At 45.8% G+C, this 17678-nt stretch overlaps 1 protein-coding gene across 1 annotated transcript in view; it reads left to right on the forward strand.

The window, feature by feature from the left end:
• T265_04955 (hypothetical protein) overlaps positions 1 to 13961 on the forward strand; it is a gene marked incomplete at both ends in the record, with an annotated part of 16857 nt that extends 2896 nt beyond the window's left edge. Inside the window, 3 exons of the mRNA XM_009169832.1 lie at positions 6820 to 7056; positions 8259 to 8596; positions 13367 to 13961. Of these exons, the coding sequence (XP_009168096.1) occupies positions 6820 to 7056; positions 8259 to 8596; positions 13367 to 13718 (927 nt within the window). The remainder of the gene's footprint in view (positions 1 to 6819; positions 7057 to 8258; positions 8597 to 13366) is intronic.
• Positions 13962 to 17678: the final 3717 nt, after the last annotated feature.

Here is a 17678-nt window from a genome sequence, read left to right on the forward strand (position 1 = left end):
TAACTCAATCACTGTGCTTGCATCTTGAATTCTCGTTTCTGAGACACAGCACACATCAATGCCAAGCGAGTCCAGTGTGAGTGCAAGAGCAGCTTGTTGTCCTGCTTGCTTCAGAGTGTGAACATTGAACGCGGCCAGATAGACTGGGTGTCGAGGCTTGAGGACTGATTTGGAGATGCCTGGAGATGTCGGCACCATGTGATGAGCAGATGCTGCACGCAAAACCGATGTATGACGAACGGAGTCATCAGTCCTAGGTGCTGGGCCTACAAGGAGAGAGTTATTAATGGGGTGGGGAGAGGGGGAAGAAAAAGTATGTGAAGGAGAAAGAAGGGAGGCGTCAGCAGTAGCCTGTTTTCGCTTACTCGCCCTGCTGTATGCAGCAAGTAAGGCGACCCGGCTGATGGCACCACGCGACTGCCGATGTGGCATGAGAATATTGTTAGTTGTGTAGGTCATGGTTGTACGAGGGCTGGGATACTGCCAGGGCGCCTACACCTAGACAGGAGGACGATTAGGGTCCTCAACCAAAGCCTTTGGCTCAAAAGCCTAACCGCAAGGCAGCGGTGTTTGGCGGGAAATGCAAATGCATTACCATTTCTACGGAACAAGTCGCCACATGTTCCAACCCCCAACCTGGAGGGCCAGGAGACTGTGTTCGTCAGACCTCTAACCATTGACCAACCTGGTATGAGAGACTCTGTGAGTGTCGTGGGACACTCTCCAGTATAGCTCAGTGGATCGCTGAGGTGCGCAAACCGTCACACCACGGTAAGGTCCAGTCTCTTCGTGACGGTTGGGACTCTGCTTTCAAAACATACTTCGATTAACCCATCAAAAATGGGCGCTTATAAATGGGTTTCCTTTCTGAGGGAGGCCACGGTATTACAAATTATTACAAGTTATTCGATGGTGAAGTGAGTCTTTCATTTATGTTGCTGTTTCTGTTGCTCAACACTTAAACATCATTGTTCTCGCATTAGAGTTACTGTTAATGTTGATTGCGATGTTTGTGGTAACTCCAGAGGCAGGAGCGAGATGGCTCAGTGGTTAGTTTGCGAATTTGCAGACGGGAAGGTCCCGTGGTTTGAACACCACCTCTGCCTTCCGACTTCCCCTGTCTAGGCGTGGGCAACTTGGCAATTTCCCAGCCCTCGTGCTTTTTTCGGGTAGCATGCCAGTTAAGTACCGAAAGGATACTACAGCTGAACAAACTCTTTGTGACCCCACTGGGTGAAATTAGCGCTTACCGGATAGTGTACCGATTTTTTTCATTTTCACGCAATCACAAACGTTGTACTCATATGTATAGCGAGGATCTTAGGGTAGTTGCAGCCCATGAAAGGACAAAAATTACATTCTTCTCCCAAGTAAACGAACCACCCAATCTCTGAGCCTTTTTACTACAAGAATATCGTGTCCCAGTAGCATACTCAGCACTATCACTCAAGTCCGGGCAACCTGCGCCCGGCCTGTCGTTCCGCAGAACTGAGGTGAACCGTGAATATGGTGCCTCATAAATGAACTATCGTATCTCTACTCCAGCGTCACCGCCCTCACCTCATCACCATCAGCTGTAAGAACAGCGTACTTGCCGTACAGTGGTCCTAGCTGTCACAGTCTCGTTCAGCGGTGGTTTTGGAAGATGGAGTATGTAGCCGCACATTGTAAATAATTGATATAATTGATCCGTAAATAAAGGGTTGTCAGTTGACTTTTAGTTGAGGAGATTGGGAGGGGAGCTATGCATTGAAGTCTCTAGCTTGCATGAACGAGTGGGCGATGTCTAACCATCGATAAGTCCCGTCTCGGAGTCTCCATCCAGGGAGGTGGCAAAGATCAGCACGGACAGATTTTCACGCTTCACATGGTTGTGCGGAGAGACCCCTTCTAGGAAGTCGGTCGACTGACATGCGGAGCAGATTGCCAAGCCAGCGCAGTCTATGGAGTGTGGTCAGTTCATCAATCGTGGGCCAGTTAGTTCTACCGAAAACCATCCGACGTACTTCAGCATTACTGATCCCACCAGATTCGGGCAGTGCTCCGAAAATATCGTTGGTGAAACACTGAGTCTTTTGGCGTCCTCGGCGCCCAGCACCCAGGCCTCTGAACCGTATAAAAATATGGAGCACACCGAAGCATTGTAAACACGACCTTTGACGGACGAACTGATGTCACGTCTGTGCCACAGGTGACGCAGGCTCACGAAAGCTTCTCCGGTCTTCCTAATCCGGATAGAAATATCATTTTTCGCGAGACCATCAGGACTGATACAGCTGTTCGAGTAAGTAGATTTGTCTAATACCTTAATCGGCCCATCTGCAAGCATGTGGGTAGGGTTCGAGCCCATCCAGTTTTGGAGCAGAACTTTACACTTTCAAGGTGTGAAGCGCATACCAAACCGTAAGAATTATTTAGATCATCTGACGTCTGCATTACAGTGGCATCAGACCCACATTTCTACGGAACAAGTCGCCACATGTTCCAACCCCCAACCTGGAGGGCCAGGAGACTGTGTTCGTCAGACCTCTAACCATTGACCAACCTGGTATGAGAGACTCTGTGAGTGTCGTGGGACACTCTCCAGTATAGCTCAGTGGATCGCTGAGGTGCGCAAACCGTCACACCACGGTAAGGTCCAGTCTCTTCGTGACGGTTGGGACTCTGCTTTCATACTTCACTTCGATTAACCCATCAAAAATGGGCGCTTATAAATGGGTTTCCTTTCTGAGGGAGGCCACGGTATTACAAATTATTACATTCGATGGTATGGTGAAGTGAGTCTTTCATTTATGTTGCTGTTTCTGTTGCTCAACACTTAAACATCATTGTTCTCGCATTAGAGTTACTGTTAATGTTGATTGCGATGTTTGTGGTAACTCCAGAGGCAGGAGCGAGATGGCTCAGTGGTTAGTTTGCGAATTTGCAGACGGGAAGGTCCCGTGGTTTGAACACCACCTCTGCCTTCCGACTTCCCCTGTCTAGGCGTGGGCAACTTGGCAATTTCCCAGCCCTCGTGCTTTTTTCGGGTAGCATGCCAGTTAAGTACCGAAAGGATACTACAGCTGAACAAACTCTTTGTGACCCCACTGGGTGAAATTAGCGCTTACCGGATAGTGTACCGATTTTTTTCATTTTCACGCAATCACAAACGTTGTACTCATATGTATAGCGAGGATCTTAGGGTAGTTGCAGCCCATGAAAGGACAAAAATTACATTCTTCTCCCAAGTAAACGAACCACCCAATCTCTGAGCCTTTTTACTACAAGAATATCGTGTCCCAGTAGCATACTCAGCACTATCACTCAAGTCCGGGCAACCTGCGCCCGGCCTGTCGTTCCGTAGAACTGAGGTGAACCGTGAATATGGTGCCTCATAAATGAACTATCGTATCTCTACTCCAGCGTCACCGCCCTCACCTCATCACCATCAGCTGTAAGAACAGCGTACTTGCCGTACAGTGGTCCTAGCTGTCACAGTCTCGTTCAGCGGTGGTTTTGGAAGATGGAGTATGTAGCCGCACATTGTAAATAATTGATATAATTGATCCGTAAATAAAGGGTTGTCAGTTGACTTTTAGTTGAGGAGATTGGGAGGGGAGCTATGCATTGAAGTCTCTAGCTTGCATGAACGAGTGGGCGATGTCTAACCATCGATAAGTCCCGTCTCGGAGTCTCCATCCAGGGAGGTGGCAAAGATCAGCACGGACAGATTTTCACGCTTCACATGGTTGTGCGGAGAGACCCCTTCTAGGAAGTCGGTCGACTGACATGCGGAGCAGATTGCCAAGCCAGCGCAGTCTATGGAGTGTGGTCAGTTCATCAATCGTGGGCCAGTTAGTTCTACCGAAAACCATCCGACGTACTTCAGCATTACTGATCCCACCAGATTCGGGCAGTGCTCCGAAAATATCGTTGGTGAAACACTGAGTCTTTTGGCGTCCTCGGCGCCCAGCACCCAGGCCTCTGAACCGTATAAAAATATGGAGCACACCGAAGCATTGTAAACACGACCTTTGACGGACGAACTGATGTCACGTCTGTGCCACAGGTGACGCAGGCTCACGAAAGCTTCTCCGGTCTTCCTAATCCGGATAGAAATATCATTTTTCGCGAGACCGTCAGGACTGATACAGCTGTTCGAGTAAGTAGATTTGTCTAATACCTTAATCGGCCCATCTGCAAGCATGTGGGTAGGGTTCGAGCCCATCCAGTTTTGGAGCAGAACTTTACACTTTCAAGGTGTGAAGCGCATACCAAACCGTAAGAATTATTTAGATCATCTGACGTCTGCATTACAGTGGCATCAGACCCAGGAAGAGTTGTCCTCTGCGTATTCGATATACTGGAGCTTGTATTGAGTCTTCAATAATCGTAATAATGACGAAGCTGAAAGGGTAAAGCAGAACAGTTTTAACCGTCCTTCGATGTTTTGAACTCAGGCGAGAACTCCACACAGACCTTCGTGCATCCGCGGGAACTGTCGCATAGGTTCCTAAGGAGAGTCCGGAATTTGTGGGAAATGCGTTTACTCCACAGATGCTGCCATAGTGCCCGACAGTCCACAGAGTCAAAGGCAGCTTTCAAGTCGAAGAGGATCACCACTATTGGTCGATAGAACCAGTGTTTGATTGCCACGCCACCAGAAGGAAGCACGAGGGCTGGGATACTGCGAGGTTTCCCAAGCCTAGACAGGCGAAGTCGAGAAGCAGAGGTAGGGTTCGAACCACAGACTTTCTGGTCAGTAAATTCGCGCTCTAACCAATAAGCGATCTCGCCCAGCTCTGTGCTGACTGGGAGCGACCGAACAGGTGGCCGTTTTATGACCTGGTAAGGCAGTATGAAAACACTAAACAGCAAACGCAGTAGAGTGGACAACTACCGCCTTCCTGGATGGGGTCCGGGACCCAACTCACCAATGGTTGATGACACTGGCAAAAGGAGCCCAATCACGCATTTAGTGGTGCTCGTCCATCGAAGCTCTTACCTTCAATGTGTTGGTGCGCAGTTCCAGAACTAACTAAACATGCCAGCTGGAACCAATGTGCCTATGGTGCACAGTTTACAGCTGATAAATTGATTAAATTGGACTGTGGCGAACTTGAGGGAAAGATTGGTTAGACTGGACACAAACTGAATCAAGGGAGATAGTGTGGTAAACCACGTGACACAATTTTTTAACGACATCGGAGCCGAGTTTGTTTCAGAACTCCTAAAGGAAATGGTTGTTGAATACTTTCATCCGTCGAATCTTCAGAGGGCTAGACCCAATTGCAAATACTCGGTTTCTGGATAGAAAGGGGCATTTTTAGACGTCGGATGACCACAGTCTCTGCGCAATATAGTATTGATTCTTTGTTTTAACGAACAACCCGAAATTAATTTTTTGGCTCTTCAGCTTGGTGCATCGGTAATATACTTTGTGATAGAGATTTCAGAAGCTTTTCTGGCCGACCCGAATACCAATTTAAGACATTGTTCTGCTCTTTTGTCTAACAGATGCCCATGTTCGTGCTTCTGCACGCGTGTGAACTGTGGTTTTTGGTGGATAAAATAGACAGTTTATCGTTGATGATTGGTGGTATTTTGGTCAAATACTTTGTGTCAGCTATGTGGAATGTGCGTTGCTCACCGCGAATTCCATATGACGGTGGATGTGGTTGTGTACACTATACCTCCAACTTCTAAATGTTTGTCCACTCTGTCCTCTGGTACTAAAACTGTTAGTGCGTCGAACAACGCTGTATCAAAGTATTTTCTCATGAGCTCATCGGGGTGTCCTTTGTTGAGGCACTGACGTATGTTGATGTTAGTTTGAGGAACCTCGATACTTTTCTGGTGTGATTTCGTCGTTTGAGTGAAACTAATCTATCCTCAAAAGCCGGTGAATAATCATTGGCAGTGTGTATCTCGCGAAAATCAGAGAGTTTAAAACCCGTGACCTTCCGGCCACGAGCGACTAAACAGCAGCGTGATTAGCTCTCGCTCAGGAGGGATATAGCGTCACTCATCCTTCTATCACAGAAACAACATCGTCCCTGTGTGCTTGCTCTTACTTTCCGGGCTGTTCAGAGAGCATATTTTGTGCGTCCTAATAAAGGCCTTCCTTGTCAGGTTCTCATAGCCGAGAGAATAATATTCTCTGGAGTGCATGCACACATATAGGTTACTTGGAAGGAAGCAAGGTTGCCGACGCTCTCGACTAGGCTCCAAATTTCATGTTGAAGTGCGGTGCGTAGGTGACAAAGTGTCCACTCCTAATGTAGAACATCACCGCTTGTCGCATACGGTATAAGCGTGTAATCTGTGGTTTTAAAAAGTTACCCAGTTATCCTATTGTTGCGTTTGGAAAAGTGCCTGTTGGGAGTGGCGGCATCGATCACCGGATTTTTTTCTATAAAGTTTAAATAACGTACCGATAACTTGTCTTTCTATTATTACAAACAGCTGTAATGTTAGATGTGCACTGAATTTGATAGCTGGGATACCTGAATTCGTTTAGGTTCACGGTTGGATCGTTTCTTTTAGCTTCTCCAACCACTGAATTGGTCCATTTTGGGGAGAGTCAAATTTCTGATGGTCTGTCTCTGTAAAGCACCAAAATTTCGGTGAATATGAACTTCGTCCCCCAGACATTAATCCATTCTGCATCCGGTCTTCACTATTGATTGGTTGTGTTGGTCCCGGTAGATTCGTGAATTAACGATGATCTTCCGTCTGCACTTGCGAATGGATAAGACTAGTTGTTAAATCCTCAGGAATTTGTGCACTTGTATAGATATTCCCTCTTTTTCACCCCACCTCACCCCCACCATTCAGTTCACCGTTTATGCTAAAGACACAAAACCTTATGATGCCTTCTATTATGAAGTTGCCGGCGGACTGTGCGTAGAAGTCCGCATTGTCATCGACCGATTGAAGGCAAAGAACGAACAAACTCGTGTTGCTCCTGTTCTCCTGGTCTTTTCTAATCAATCCATGGAGGACGATGACGATTTTGTCCAGGTTTCTGGGTACTCCCGGACAATGTTCGATGGGCCCTTGGGAAAACTACCAGTGCGTCCATTTTTATTTATTTTATATCACTTGGTTCTGTTTAACCGTGGATTGTTTGTAGTACATATCCTTCAAGAGTGGTCGGATAATTACACCCTGGGTGAAACGTACAGACTACGATGACCGTCCATTTGAAAGGTTCAAGTAGTCCTGGAAAACAGATTGTTTTGGATGGGCCTACGGACAGATATGAATGCACATATCTTGATTGTTAAGCTCATTCCTATGACCCTTATAAGCTTTGCCCACGAAGACGTTCTAATAAAGGTCCGTTCTACACAAGTTATTAGGACCATGACTTTCGAAACCAAAGCTGGCACATGATTTGACTGTGCATCCTGTTAATCTCACCAACTTCTTTACACAGTTCTTCCTGTTTGAGAAGAGCATGTCATGCCCCAGTCTGGTCTAGTTCCTCTGCGGAATTTCCACTTTGCACAGATGCATCTCTATTTTAGGTGGACCTTCCACACCAGGTCTTTTCCTGAGAATGTACACTCAGGAAAGTTGAGTGTATAGAATCCCACAGTGAAATCGGTCGTGAATGAATCACAAAAATTGTTGTTTTCGACAACGTTCTAGTTGTCTCTGACTGCCTTTATTCTCTGGCTTAAACGTGTTGCACCTCGCACTGATTATTTTGGACGTAAGTTTCGGTTATTTTTTGAAACCACACTGCTTGTGTTGTTCGGTGCATAGCGTCCGTTACTGTAACTTTTTTGGTTTCTTGCCTGTTGTGGTTTCGCCTTCTAGGACATTTTGTAATTTTTACTCCTATCCAACTGCATTCGATAGGATCACTAAATAACTTTTCAAGGGTTTTAGACCACCGTTCAGATTAGTTCATTGTCGATTTGCGTTGAAACTCACGTCCGAAGCCAAGAAATTATTGCATCATTATCTGAGTTATTTTTTGCTCGGACGGTGAATTCCTTCCGTAAATAAATGTGACATAAATTTGTTTTCTTCGTTTTTCCGACTTAGACATGGTAGAATGAAGACCGTTCGTTTAACTGACTAAGTGAACTCAAATCACATTTAGCTCAGTTTGGAAAAGGTTATACGATCATTTTGTGAGTCTTGTTGGAGGTTTCCGGTCTTTCTATTTTGTTGTCCCTCTTTTGAGCACAGTAGCTTCGTTTCAACTGGTCTTCTGTCAAGTTTCTTCTGGTTTCTGTCGCACCCCTTCTTCGCTTGCTCAGTCTCAATATATACTCTTGGATAAGCGTGTGAAAGCCGGACAGATGGGGCACGATACTCCCCCGGCTTACATTCAGAGCGTCCCTGTGAGTATAACGAATCCGGACCCAGTTGGCGCTTCTCACAGTCTTAGACTCGCAAATCTAGCATACAGAAAACTGGTTAAACACAGTAGCACCGCAAAGAAGTACTCGCGCAGTCTGGTCTACGCCTATTATGGAGACCGTTTTAACCAAGTACATCAAGGTTCCCATGAGGGATACGTGGGTGCCAGGGAGCAGTTTGTCAACTTGGGCACCCCTAAGGATGGGTTTTATGTGGCCAGCAATTATTCCGCCTGGTAAGTGACTGTGAACTTCTTTCCTTGTTCTAATTTGTTCTTTTTTGGCTGGATCGACTGAGCTAACTCCTGAATTATCGGACTGTTTATCCTATCCACATTAATTCTTTGAGAGGTCACTTCTCCAGAGAGTCCAGAATAATGTTCCACGTCGATTGCGATCCAGTCTACTATCCTCACCAATAAGGTCAGCTACCCTGTTTTGAGGAAGATCATTGTATTCTGGTCGTCAGGGTTATGATCCCAAGGCGAACAGCTTGTGACTGCCAGTCAAAGAGCCACGTGACCGCCCCACTACTTGTCCACCTCATGAACCTAAAAAGAATAAAACACCTCATGTGATGGTTTTCTTTTGGAAATCGAATGAATCTTCAAGTTGCCCTCCAGTAATTGAACTGGTTCGCAGCGATGAAGATCAGTGCGAGATCACCTCACCAACATTCTTCTCACTCCCAATTTGAGGTTTAGCCTCGGCTGCCACTGAAACAGTCGCCCATTGTGTTGTTGTGGCAAAGTCACCTTTTGTAACTCACTTCGGCCCTGATCCTTTTCTCTTCCTGAATTGTATGCCGTTCTTGCTCGTTGCAATGGGTCTCCTGAAGGTTCACCTTCCAATAACTGTTCTTTGCTCGTAAACGTTCCAACTGGTGGCGAAATACACTCACTTTCAAATTTTATTGGAGGGACAACTGAGTCGGTCGTTTATGATGTTTCATTATTGGATGGGAAAGCTTCATCTGGGTCTCCCATATGGTTTAAGATGAGTGCATTTCGCCACTTGCTTACAATTTAACGCTCAAGTAAAACAAGGTTTATGGTAACTTGGAAGCTACTGCACTTGATAAGCGCCAAGAAGGATCAAACCGGTATTGGGCTGTCGATGAGTGGTTGTTGTCAAGATAGCTCCAATATTCACTACTTGTTCCTTACTAACTATGGAGACCATAGTGCATTGATTGGCACATGCTAGCTTCAGAGGTTCTCAAGCGCAGCTGCATCAATTATTTAAAATCACGTATTATTGTGCACCGTGCAATCTGTCCACAGTGTAGTCAGCAACCTCGTTTTCAGATTGCTCACTGTAGTATGCTTTAGGTATGTTCCTATGCTTGTAAGATTAAATGAAACGGGAGCCTAATAACTATCCTCAGCATGCTACACTAGGCGACTAGTAGAGGTTTTGCCGATCAAACTGCTGGGTCAGCCAGCAACTAAGTCAAATTAAGTAGGTCCTTGTTTGGCTCCAAGAGGAGAGTGTGAAGGCCCATATTCACCGAGACCGTCCCGTCTAACTGTAGTGGAATCGCTTGGCTTGAAAGAAACCTATCCATAACTGAGCGTATCGGTGTGGTGTGTGTGATTCGGTAGGTTGCGTTTTCCGCAATCGGTTACACACCTCACTAGGGAATTGTAGAGCAATGAACTAGGTTTTGTGAACAAACCGAATTTCTAGCCGATTTCGGCTCGAAGTACTGTACATCGAGGTTGAAATCTTCCGAGTAGTGTAGTGCAGTGGTGCTGTGATTCTGGTTTTCGCACAAACGCACTGTGGATTCAGCCGCCTGTTTCACGATCATTTAGTTACGGAGTGCTTCGGTGATAGTGTCCCCGATCTCCGTATGTTGTTCAAACATCAATAGTTCGCTGAAAAACAGTAAAAGTCACCTGTCGTACGCATTAGAGTCAAGTTAGTTGGTGGTTCAACGCTGTTACTTGCCATTGTCCAGCTGTTCCTTCCATTACTCGACCGTTACGTTGTATATTGTTTAGACAGTACCTACCCCTACGCTAATGACTTTAATTCATCCAGGCTTCTTCCATGACCCCAGTGCACTTTTCAAAGCAGTAATTAAAGCTCTTATCAAGCACCACGTGACTTGGTCTTCACTGACTCTCTAGGTGAAATTTTTCGAGAGGAAGACCGTGTGACTTGGTTTTTCTCTTCTCTGAACGGCGGTACTTATCCCTCTAGGAAATAGCGTATCATCCTATTGGAAGTGCAGTGATCGGTGCACACTTTCCGTACTGGATCCTTGGATTGTAAAGGCTTTTCTTCGCGTGTGTGGTGGATTAGTCTGTAAATCTTTTAACGTTCTTGATGCATTGCGCATTGGCTAGGTTTCTGGCTCACATAACAATATGGAGTGTGCTTCATCGTTTTAACTGCGACCCTTGACAGGTAGGCTGCCACACTTGCTCCTCTGTTGGTTCAGATTGACGAAAGCCGCCCTTGACTTTCCGACGCCAATGGAAATATCCTCCCTAGCTGGACCCTCAAGACAGCTACCCAGATAGACAGATTTATCCATTTCCTTAATTGACTCACCATTATCGTTTGGGGTTTCATCCCTCCCCGTCTGATAGCAGTACTCCACAATTCTAGATGTGAAGCGCACAAAAAACCTTGAAGTACAACTACTCAAGTTATTTCATGTTGTCTGCTTTATGATGACATGAGATTCAATAACTTTCATCTTGGTACTCCGTCTGTGTGAGCGAACGTCGTGGAAGCATCCCCATTCCAAAGTCTGTGAAACTTCCATGATCGTACTGATGATGCTGAAGAGAAGCAGCACAGCCTTGTCTGACATCCGGTGAGGGCTTCCCATAGACCCTTACACGTCCACGGGAGTTGGGATACAGCGCTTAAGGATGGATCAAGAATTTGTGGGCAACACATTTGCTCTGTATCGTTGACGATTCAGAGTCAAAAGACGGCATTGTTGGGTTTTTTTTCGAGACTGTCGCTTTTCTAGTATCTGTCAAAATTGAATATGCGATCGATGCAGATCAGGATCCGGCTTCGCTTTCATGAATCTGGCTCTTTTACTTCAGGCGACTTTCGGAAGGTGAGACCTGGGAGCATCTTCGCCTCAGCTACCAGGCTAATGCCAGGATGGTTTTCACGCGGTGTTCGCGCACCTTTTTTCAAAGATACTGATGACTGTCGATGTGCCCCATTCTGCAACAGGTTTTGTCAGAAAGGTAACTGGAGATTGCTCGCCTTGAACTGGTTGGTTTGCACTTGGTGACTGCCGGGTTACGCAGTACGAGTGTTTATTTTGAAAATTCGTGTTGTTGTGAAACGGTTGATGGTTAGAACACAACTGAAAGAGTCGCTTTCCGTTGTCTGCGTGTAGGGCATCGACTCAGAAGCAACCACTCAGAATTGATCCCCAGGAACTCCCATGACCGACATAGGCATTCATATCACCTGCAGGGATAACACTGCCAGCGCTTTTTGCTAGATGAATCAGTCCTGATAAAGCTTGATAGAAAGTATCAATCACAGCATCAGAACTGCAGTCCGTTGAGGCACAGGCCTTCTTCACGAACAAGCACCGGTTTTTATGTCGAGTCGCACTGAACTTGATTGAGCTAGATAACTGAACGGCGCCCAGTCCAGCAAAGCACATCCAGACCTGAAGCCAAGTGCAACTCCCATGCCATGCCGTTCATGATTCATGATTTCTGGAATATCAGACACAGAGTGGAATGTGGAAGAACTGAGTACGTACTTGAGTCCTGTTTCCGTGGCAGTACACATCAACGTCCAACAGTTCATAAGGTCTGAACAACTATTATTGCCTACGTCAGTTTTGCCTAGAGTACATAAACCCCAGTGTGAAAAAGACCTCATGGATTTAGCAGTGTTGTTTTATCTGTTCCTAGTGAGCGTGGAATAAGGCATAGATGTCCTACTCCTGATATCGTCGCACATATCAGATACGTTTGGAGCTGCGTTGGGCTTCTGACGAGGTTTATTCGTTTTTCTGCGGTATTGAATAATTCGCCAGCGGTCACGGTCATTCGTTGGGCAGTCAAAGCGTACCCTCTCTGTGGACAAACTTTTCTCACCCGTACTTCCTATGGAAAAGGAATGGGTATGGTGATTGTCTGGAGGAACCGCCTTGCTGTCGTCACACTTCCACCACAGAGTACCGTACGACTTTACCCCTGGATTGCCTCGTATTACGGTGTCTTGCTGTGACTGCTCCCCCTTGGAGTTCCTGGTATGGTTACACCTTATGTGACGGCGTTCTAGCCAATTTAGCCCACGGAATCATTGCAACATTTCAGCCCGACCATCAATTCAAGCTAGTGGCTTGACACCGGACTTTTACTGTCTGATACCTATTCATTTTCAAGGCGCACCTGGTATGCTTAATTCGATTATCAATCGTGCAGCCACATGTTAACTGCAGTACACTGAAGTTTCGGAATCATCACACTACGGTATCGTATGTCTGCCTACCAGTATATGTCCACAGAAAGTACCGCTTCACTGTTATTCTCTTAGTTGCACACAATCATGTGAGTGAACGGTTTGCGCAAAACACACCGCACTACGTCCTGGTGTGGCATTTTCCACATTCCTAACCATTGGCATGGCATAGGCGTCCGTTGTTTAGATGTGGAGTGCACGTTGAACCACCACGTTTGTTTCTACTCTGGTACGCATTGATCAAATTTTTGAATGGTCTCACCCAACCGAATGGCCATCGAATAACCAAATAACAGTCTCGCGTCATCTGTGTTGGTGCCATATTCGTCTGATGGCTCCAGATATGAAAATATGAGTGGGGATCCCAAATGAAAGTCTGCTCAGCTTTCGAGTACTGTCAGTCGTGAATCTTATGAAGTTCAAGGCCGTCCCATTGGTGTTGGGGGTTTCAAGGATGTTCTTGTATGTTTTTCACGTATTTAATTGTTTGAGAATTCCTTTTTATTCAGCTTTTGACATTCTTGTGTGCGTCTTTTTCATCTTAGGACTTTATTGCTGCACCTGGGCACACCCGATTTGCAACCAACTGGATCACAAAACCCAGCAGTAGTTGCATCTCTAACAATTGTTGGCCTTGCAGTGGTGGCCGGTGGTGCAGGTGTGGCCTACCGTCGCCGTCGTCAACTTTTGGCTCAGCAACTTGTCCACCGGGTTGAGCCGCAGTTTGGAGAGCCGGTAGCCACCACAGTACGGGAACGAATGGATCCCGTTGAACCGTTTCAACGACGCAAAATGTTCTCCCTCTTTCGAAATCGCCGTCCGGGCGAAACCTCGACCGAACCACTGCTTACCGACCCGCCGCCTTCTTATGATTCGGTGAGCAATACGGATCTATAACAAGTGACCGCACTCTCCACTCACCCAATGTCATTGGGTGTTTTCATAGGCGCCATTCACATGCCATTTCCATGCCATCATTTTTCTAGATGTCAGTAATAATATAACTGTTCTTTCTAAATGTCATCCTTTTTTGTTAGAATAGATCAACTCCAACAGCCCCCCCCCCGTATCAGTGCAGCATTAGTGAGATTCATTTGCTACTCGAAAACGTGAGCTGTGTAAACTTGTTTAATGGAAAAAACACTCCAGAACAACATCAACTAAATCCGCAAATGAGTGTTTATTGTAACCTACGTACAACCTGATGTCTGTGAAAAAAATCAGGTTGCAGATTTTGGGAACTAAGTATACCTATTTATCCCCGAGGGGGCAAAATCGGTGGTGGGCTGTCCGAACTGTTATCTACCTTCCTTGTTTTGTACTGGGTCCTCGTGAAAGCTTCGTTTCCGTTGGTTTGGTTGGATCACGAAGTGTGTCTACTTCAGCCGGCGCAGAGGATGGTGCCAGTTAGGCCAAAACCTTCTTTCACAGGGGAATTAAGATCGCTTTGCGTAGTCGCTAGGAAAGAATAGAGCTTTTTAGCGGACGATAAGGACAGTTTGCCTGAAAATAGATGTCCCTTCGGATCTGATAAGTATACTCAACCCAGGAAATTCCGGGGTGCCATTTTGACGGCTTGTTCTGCTTTGCATCGCTTTCCAGCCATGGTGATATATTTTGTGTAATGAAACGCTGTTTGGAGGCACACTGTGTCAGACCTGTCGGTGAAAGACCCAGCGTTTCTGGTTGCGGAAACCAACATCGCTTGTCAGATTGCTTGCATTTGCAGATCCAGGTAGGGCGATTGGTTTATGAGGGACCTTAGTGGATACATTGGTTGTATTGGCTGTATGCAGCGAATAAGACAACCTGACCGATGTGGCATGAGGGTAATTTAATCTGTAAAGTTCGTGGTTTTTAGCGCGCTGTGGATGCTGTCAGGACAGCAGGACAATTTGGGTTTTCAACCAAGGTCTGTGGCTCAAAAGCCTGACCGCAAGTCAGCGATGGTTTGCTCGAGACTAATTTTAAGGGAAGAATTGCCGCACCTGTTCCAAACCACAACCAGGTGACTTATACATCTTTCCTTTGAATGCTGCTTGAGAACCTTCTATTGCTGCTCACTGGGTTACTGAAGTACGAAAACTCCCGCGCCACGAAAATTTCAGTCTTTTCGCGACGGGTATGCACTGGTGAACCAGGATTCCCGGTCTGTAAGCTCCAGTTATGCGATTACAAAACGTCTTCACATTCATTTCACTCTTGTTTGGGCAGTCCCACTCGCGCCATGAGCCAACTGTTCTGCTGAGTCCATAATGCAGCAATGTGAATTCTACAGATCCCTTAACCACATACAAAACGTGTCTTCGGCGGTGTTGCATCATCATCATCGACAGCATGCCATCAGTGTTCAACACCGATGCTTCACTGCCGTATAAACAATCGCTCAGCTTAGAAGCGAAACCACCTGAAAACGATTGTCAAATGACTGTACAAACAAACTCAGTCAGTCACTTTCCTTCTTGTTAAGTTCTGTCATCTACTTTTGTCGTGGGCCGGGCGTGTCACGGGACGGTAAAGACATTTTTCAAATTAACTTCAAGAGAGATGTGGGATGGTATTTGTTTTATGTCATTGGGGAGTTGTTAACCCAAATAAATCTGTTTTATTATATCCTCCAACGAAAGTGCGGGACCACAATGTATACCCGGCACAACTTCCGCAATTTGGAGAGCAATGAAGCAGCGATTTTGTTCTTCATCGTCCTGACTCCTACTTGACGGATTTACACCCAACTAACGACAGGTCACTTGCAAATGGAATCCACTTGTGTGTATTTTGGAGAGGGTAGACAGGCCACGGATAAAAATGAGTACCATCAGTGAGTATATTCTCCAGAAAAGCTCACGAAATCTTTTCGCTTTATATCCAAACCTGTACAGTCGACGGAACTCAGAACCGAACATCATTCAGTTGTAAACAAACGTCTCAATCTCAAAATTCCTCCGAGCTAGTTCCCGGAGGACGTGACGTACACGGTATTTATCTGTTCGTTGTGTTAGGTCCTGTTTTTCAAACTCCAGTGCCAGTTCTCTCTACCGCAGAGTTCAGCGTGACCCGCAGCAGTATCTATCTTACCGTAACTTTCATGGTGAGACTTCAGAGGAATCGAATGTACATCTCGAAATCGTTCCATCTGTCCGTGATCACTCTGACGATATCAAGAAATGTCCGGGAGGCTTATGCTTTGCGGTTAGTTCTTGGAAAGCTTACGTGAAGGCAAATCCAGCCACTCCTTCCCTTGGTTTTCCCTATGAATTTTGCCCATCCTAGCATAGATGAATGAATTGTAATGTCTAGCTTGGCAGAATGTGAGTTCCGAATGCATGGTTCGTTTAGAAAATTGGCGTCACCAAAAATAATAGTAAAGTGGTCCCGTAGAATACAAAATTACATGAACAACTGTTGTTCCCCGTGACTTTCTAGTTATTTGTTGTAAACAGCCTGTCGTAGTCACGCTGGACTGAGACACCGTGTTAACAGTGGAACCGTGATTAGATGTTCGGTCGATCGTGTGCAACCGTCAGGCTCTTCGCCACTCCCATTAGCTCAGGCGTGGTATCCACGATGATGACGATAAGTTTCCGAGAGAACCATTGTGGAATCTCCAGTAAGGGTCAGCTTCGTCTAGGATCTTGCCCCCGACCTTTATGTGAAGAAAAAAAACGGATTCCCGTCCCCCATTTTACCCAATACATAAACACTTTTATCCTCATGTGAGTTGAGAACAATCCTACTCATCCTTAAGCCCAGTGATTAATTGAACGATCTGCGTTAGAAACATATGCCACAGAGTGAATTTGATCCTCCTAACGTCAACATAGTTTGCACATACCGCTACTCTTTTCCTGTTACCGACGGAATTAGTGTGAACTTCCGCTTCAGCTTGTCCATATTTGCGGTTGTTTCGGAAACGTTGGATGAATCTCATAAGATTTGAGATTGGAAAAAGTATGTATATGTGGCGTGAATTCGCTTACCGGAACTGCAGGTGTCGATATACCCCTAGACCATACTGTATGATTACTTTATAAACAGTTTATACCAGTTCGGTTTTGAAGTTTAGATGAAACTTTTTGCCGCTAAAATACAGTGATTGTATATATCACGAGTGAACAAATCTAGCGCTCTTGTGCCTTTCACCTGTTCTAGTGCACACGATTTTTTTCCACCTCAGTGGGCAGGACCTCAAGTTACAATGCACATCTTACCATTTGAAGGACTTGGTGCCAGCCTGTTGACTCGATTTGAACATCCTTTAGTGATACTCAACCGTTACTGGATCTTGTCAATCCCTTCCGATGGGACATCCGGTTGCATTTTGCAACGAGATAAATGTGTTCGCTGGACAGCATGTCGTCAAAGGTAGTTGATTAATAAATCTGCTTCGAAGTCTTGAAAAATCCTCTTCGAATGCAAATCAGGCGGTGTCATCCGTCTTCCCCCTCCGGTTCTCAAAGGTCTAACTACCCAAAGAAGGATTATAATGTGGAAAAAGTCCGGTCCCGGAAAAATTTTACCCCCGGCGACGGTGTTTCTCTGTGGGATGTTAAATTCCTAAAAGGCATTCTGACCAGAATTTTCTGTCTTAGTATTCATACGAATAAACGGAATTTTTTCACTGAGCTGGTTCTAAACGTTTCATCGCCATTCGAGATGGCATTGCCCGTTCGTTGCAAGTGGAAGTGTGAGGATATTATGTCTACATGGGATTATGTAGAATCTCACTCAGGCCGGTGCCGCCTTATGATTGGTCATTGCGGTGAGTTTCCGGAATTACGAATTAGTTAACCTATCTCCCGACTGGCCGATATCTAGGTGTATCGGGGCTTGACCTCTGCGGCTTCCATGTTGTAA

This window comes from Opisthorchis viverrini (genome assembly GCF_000715545.1).
Source record: "Opisthorchis viverrini unplaced genomic scaffold opera_v5_89, whole genome shotgun sequence".
In the NCBI taxonomy this organism is placed as follows: Eukaryota; Metazoa; Platyhelminthes; class Trematoda; order Opisthorchiida; family Opisthorchiidae; genus Opisthorchis; species Opisthorchis viverrini.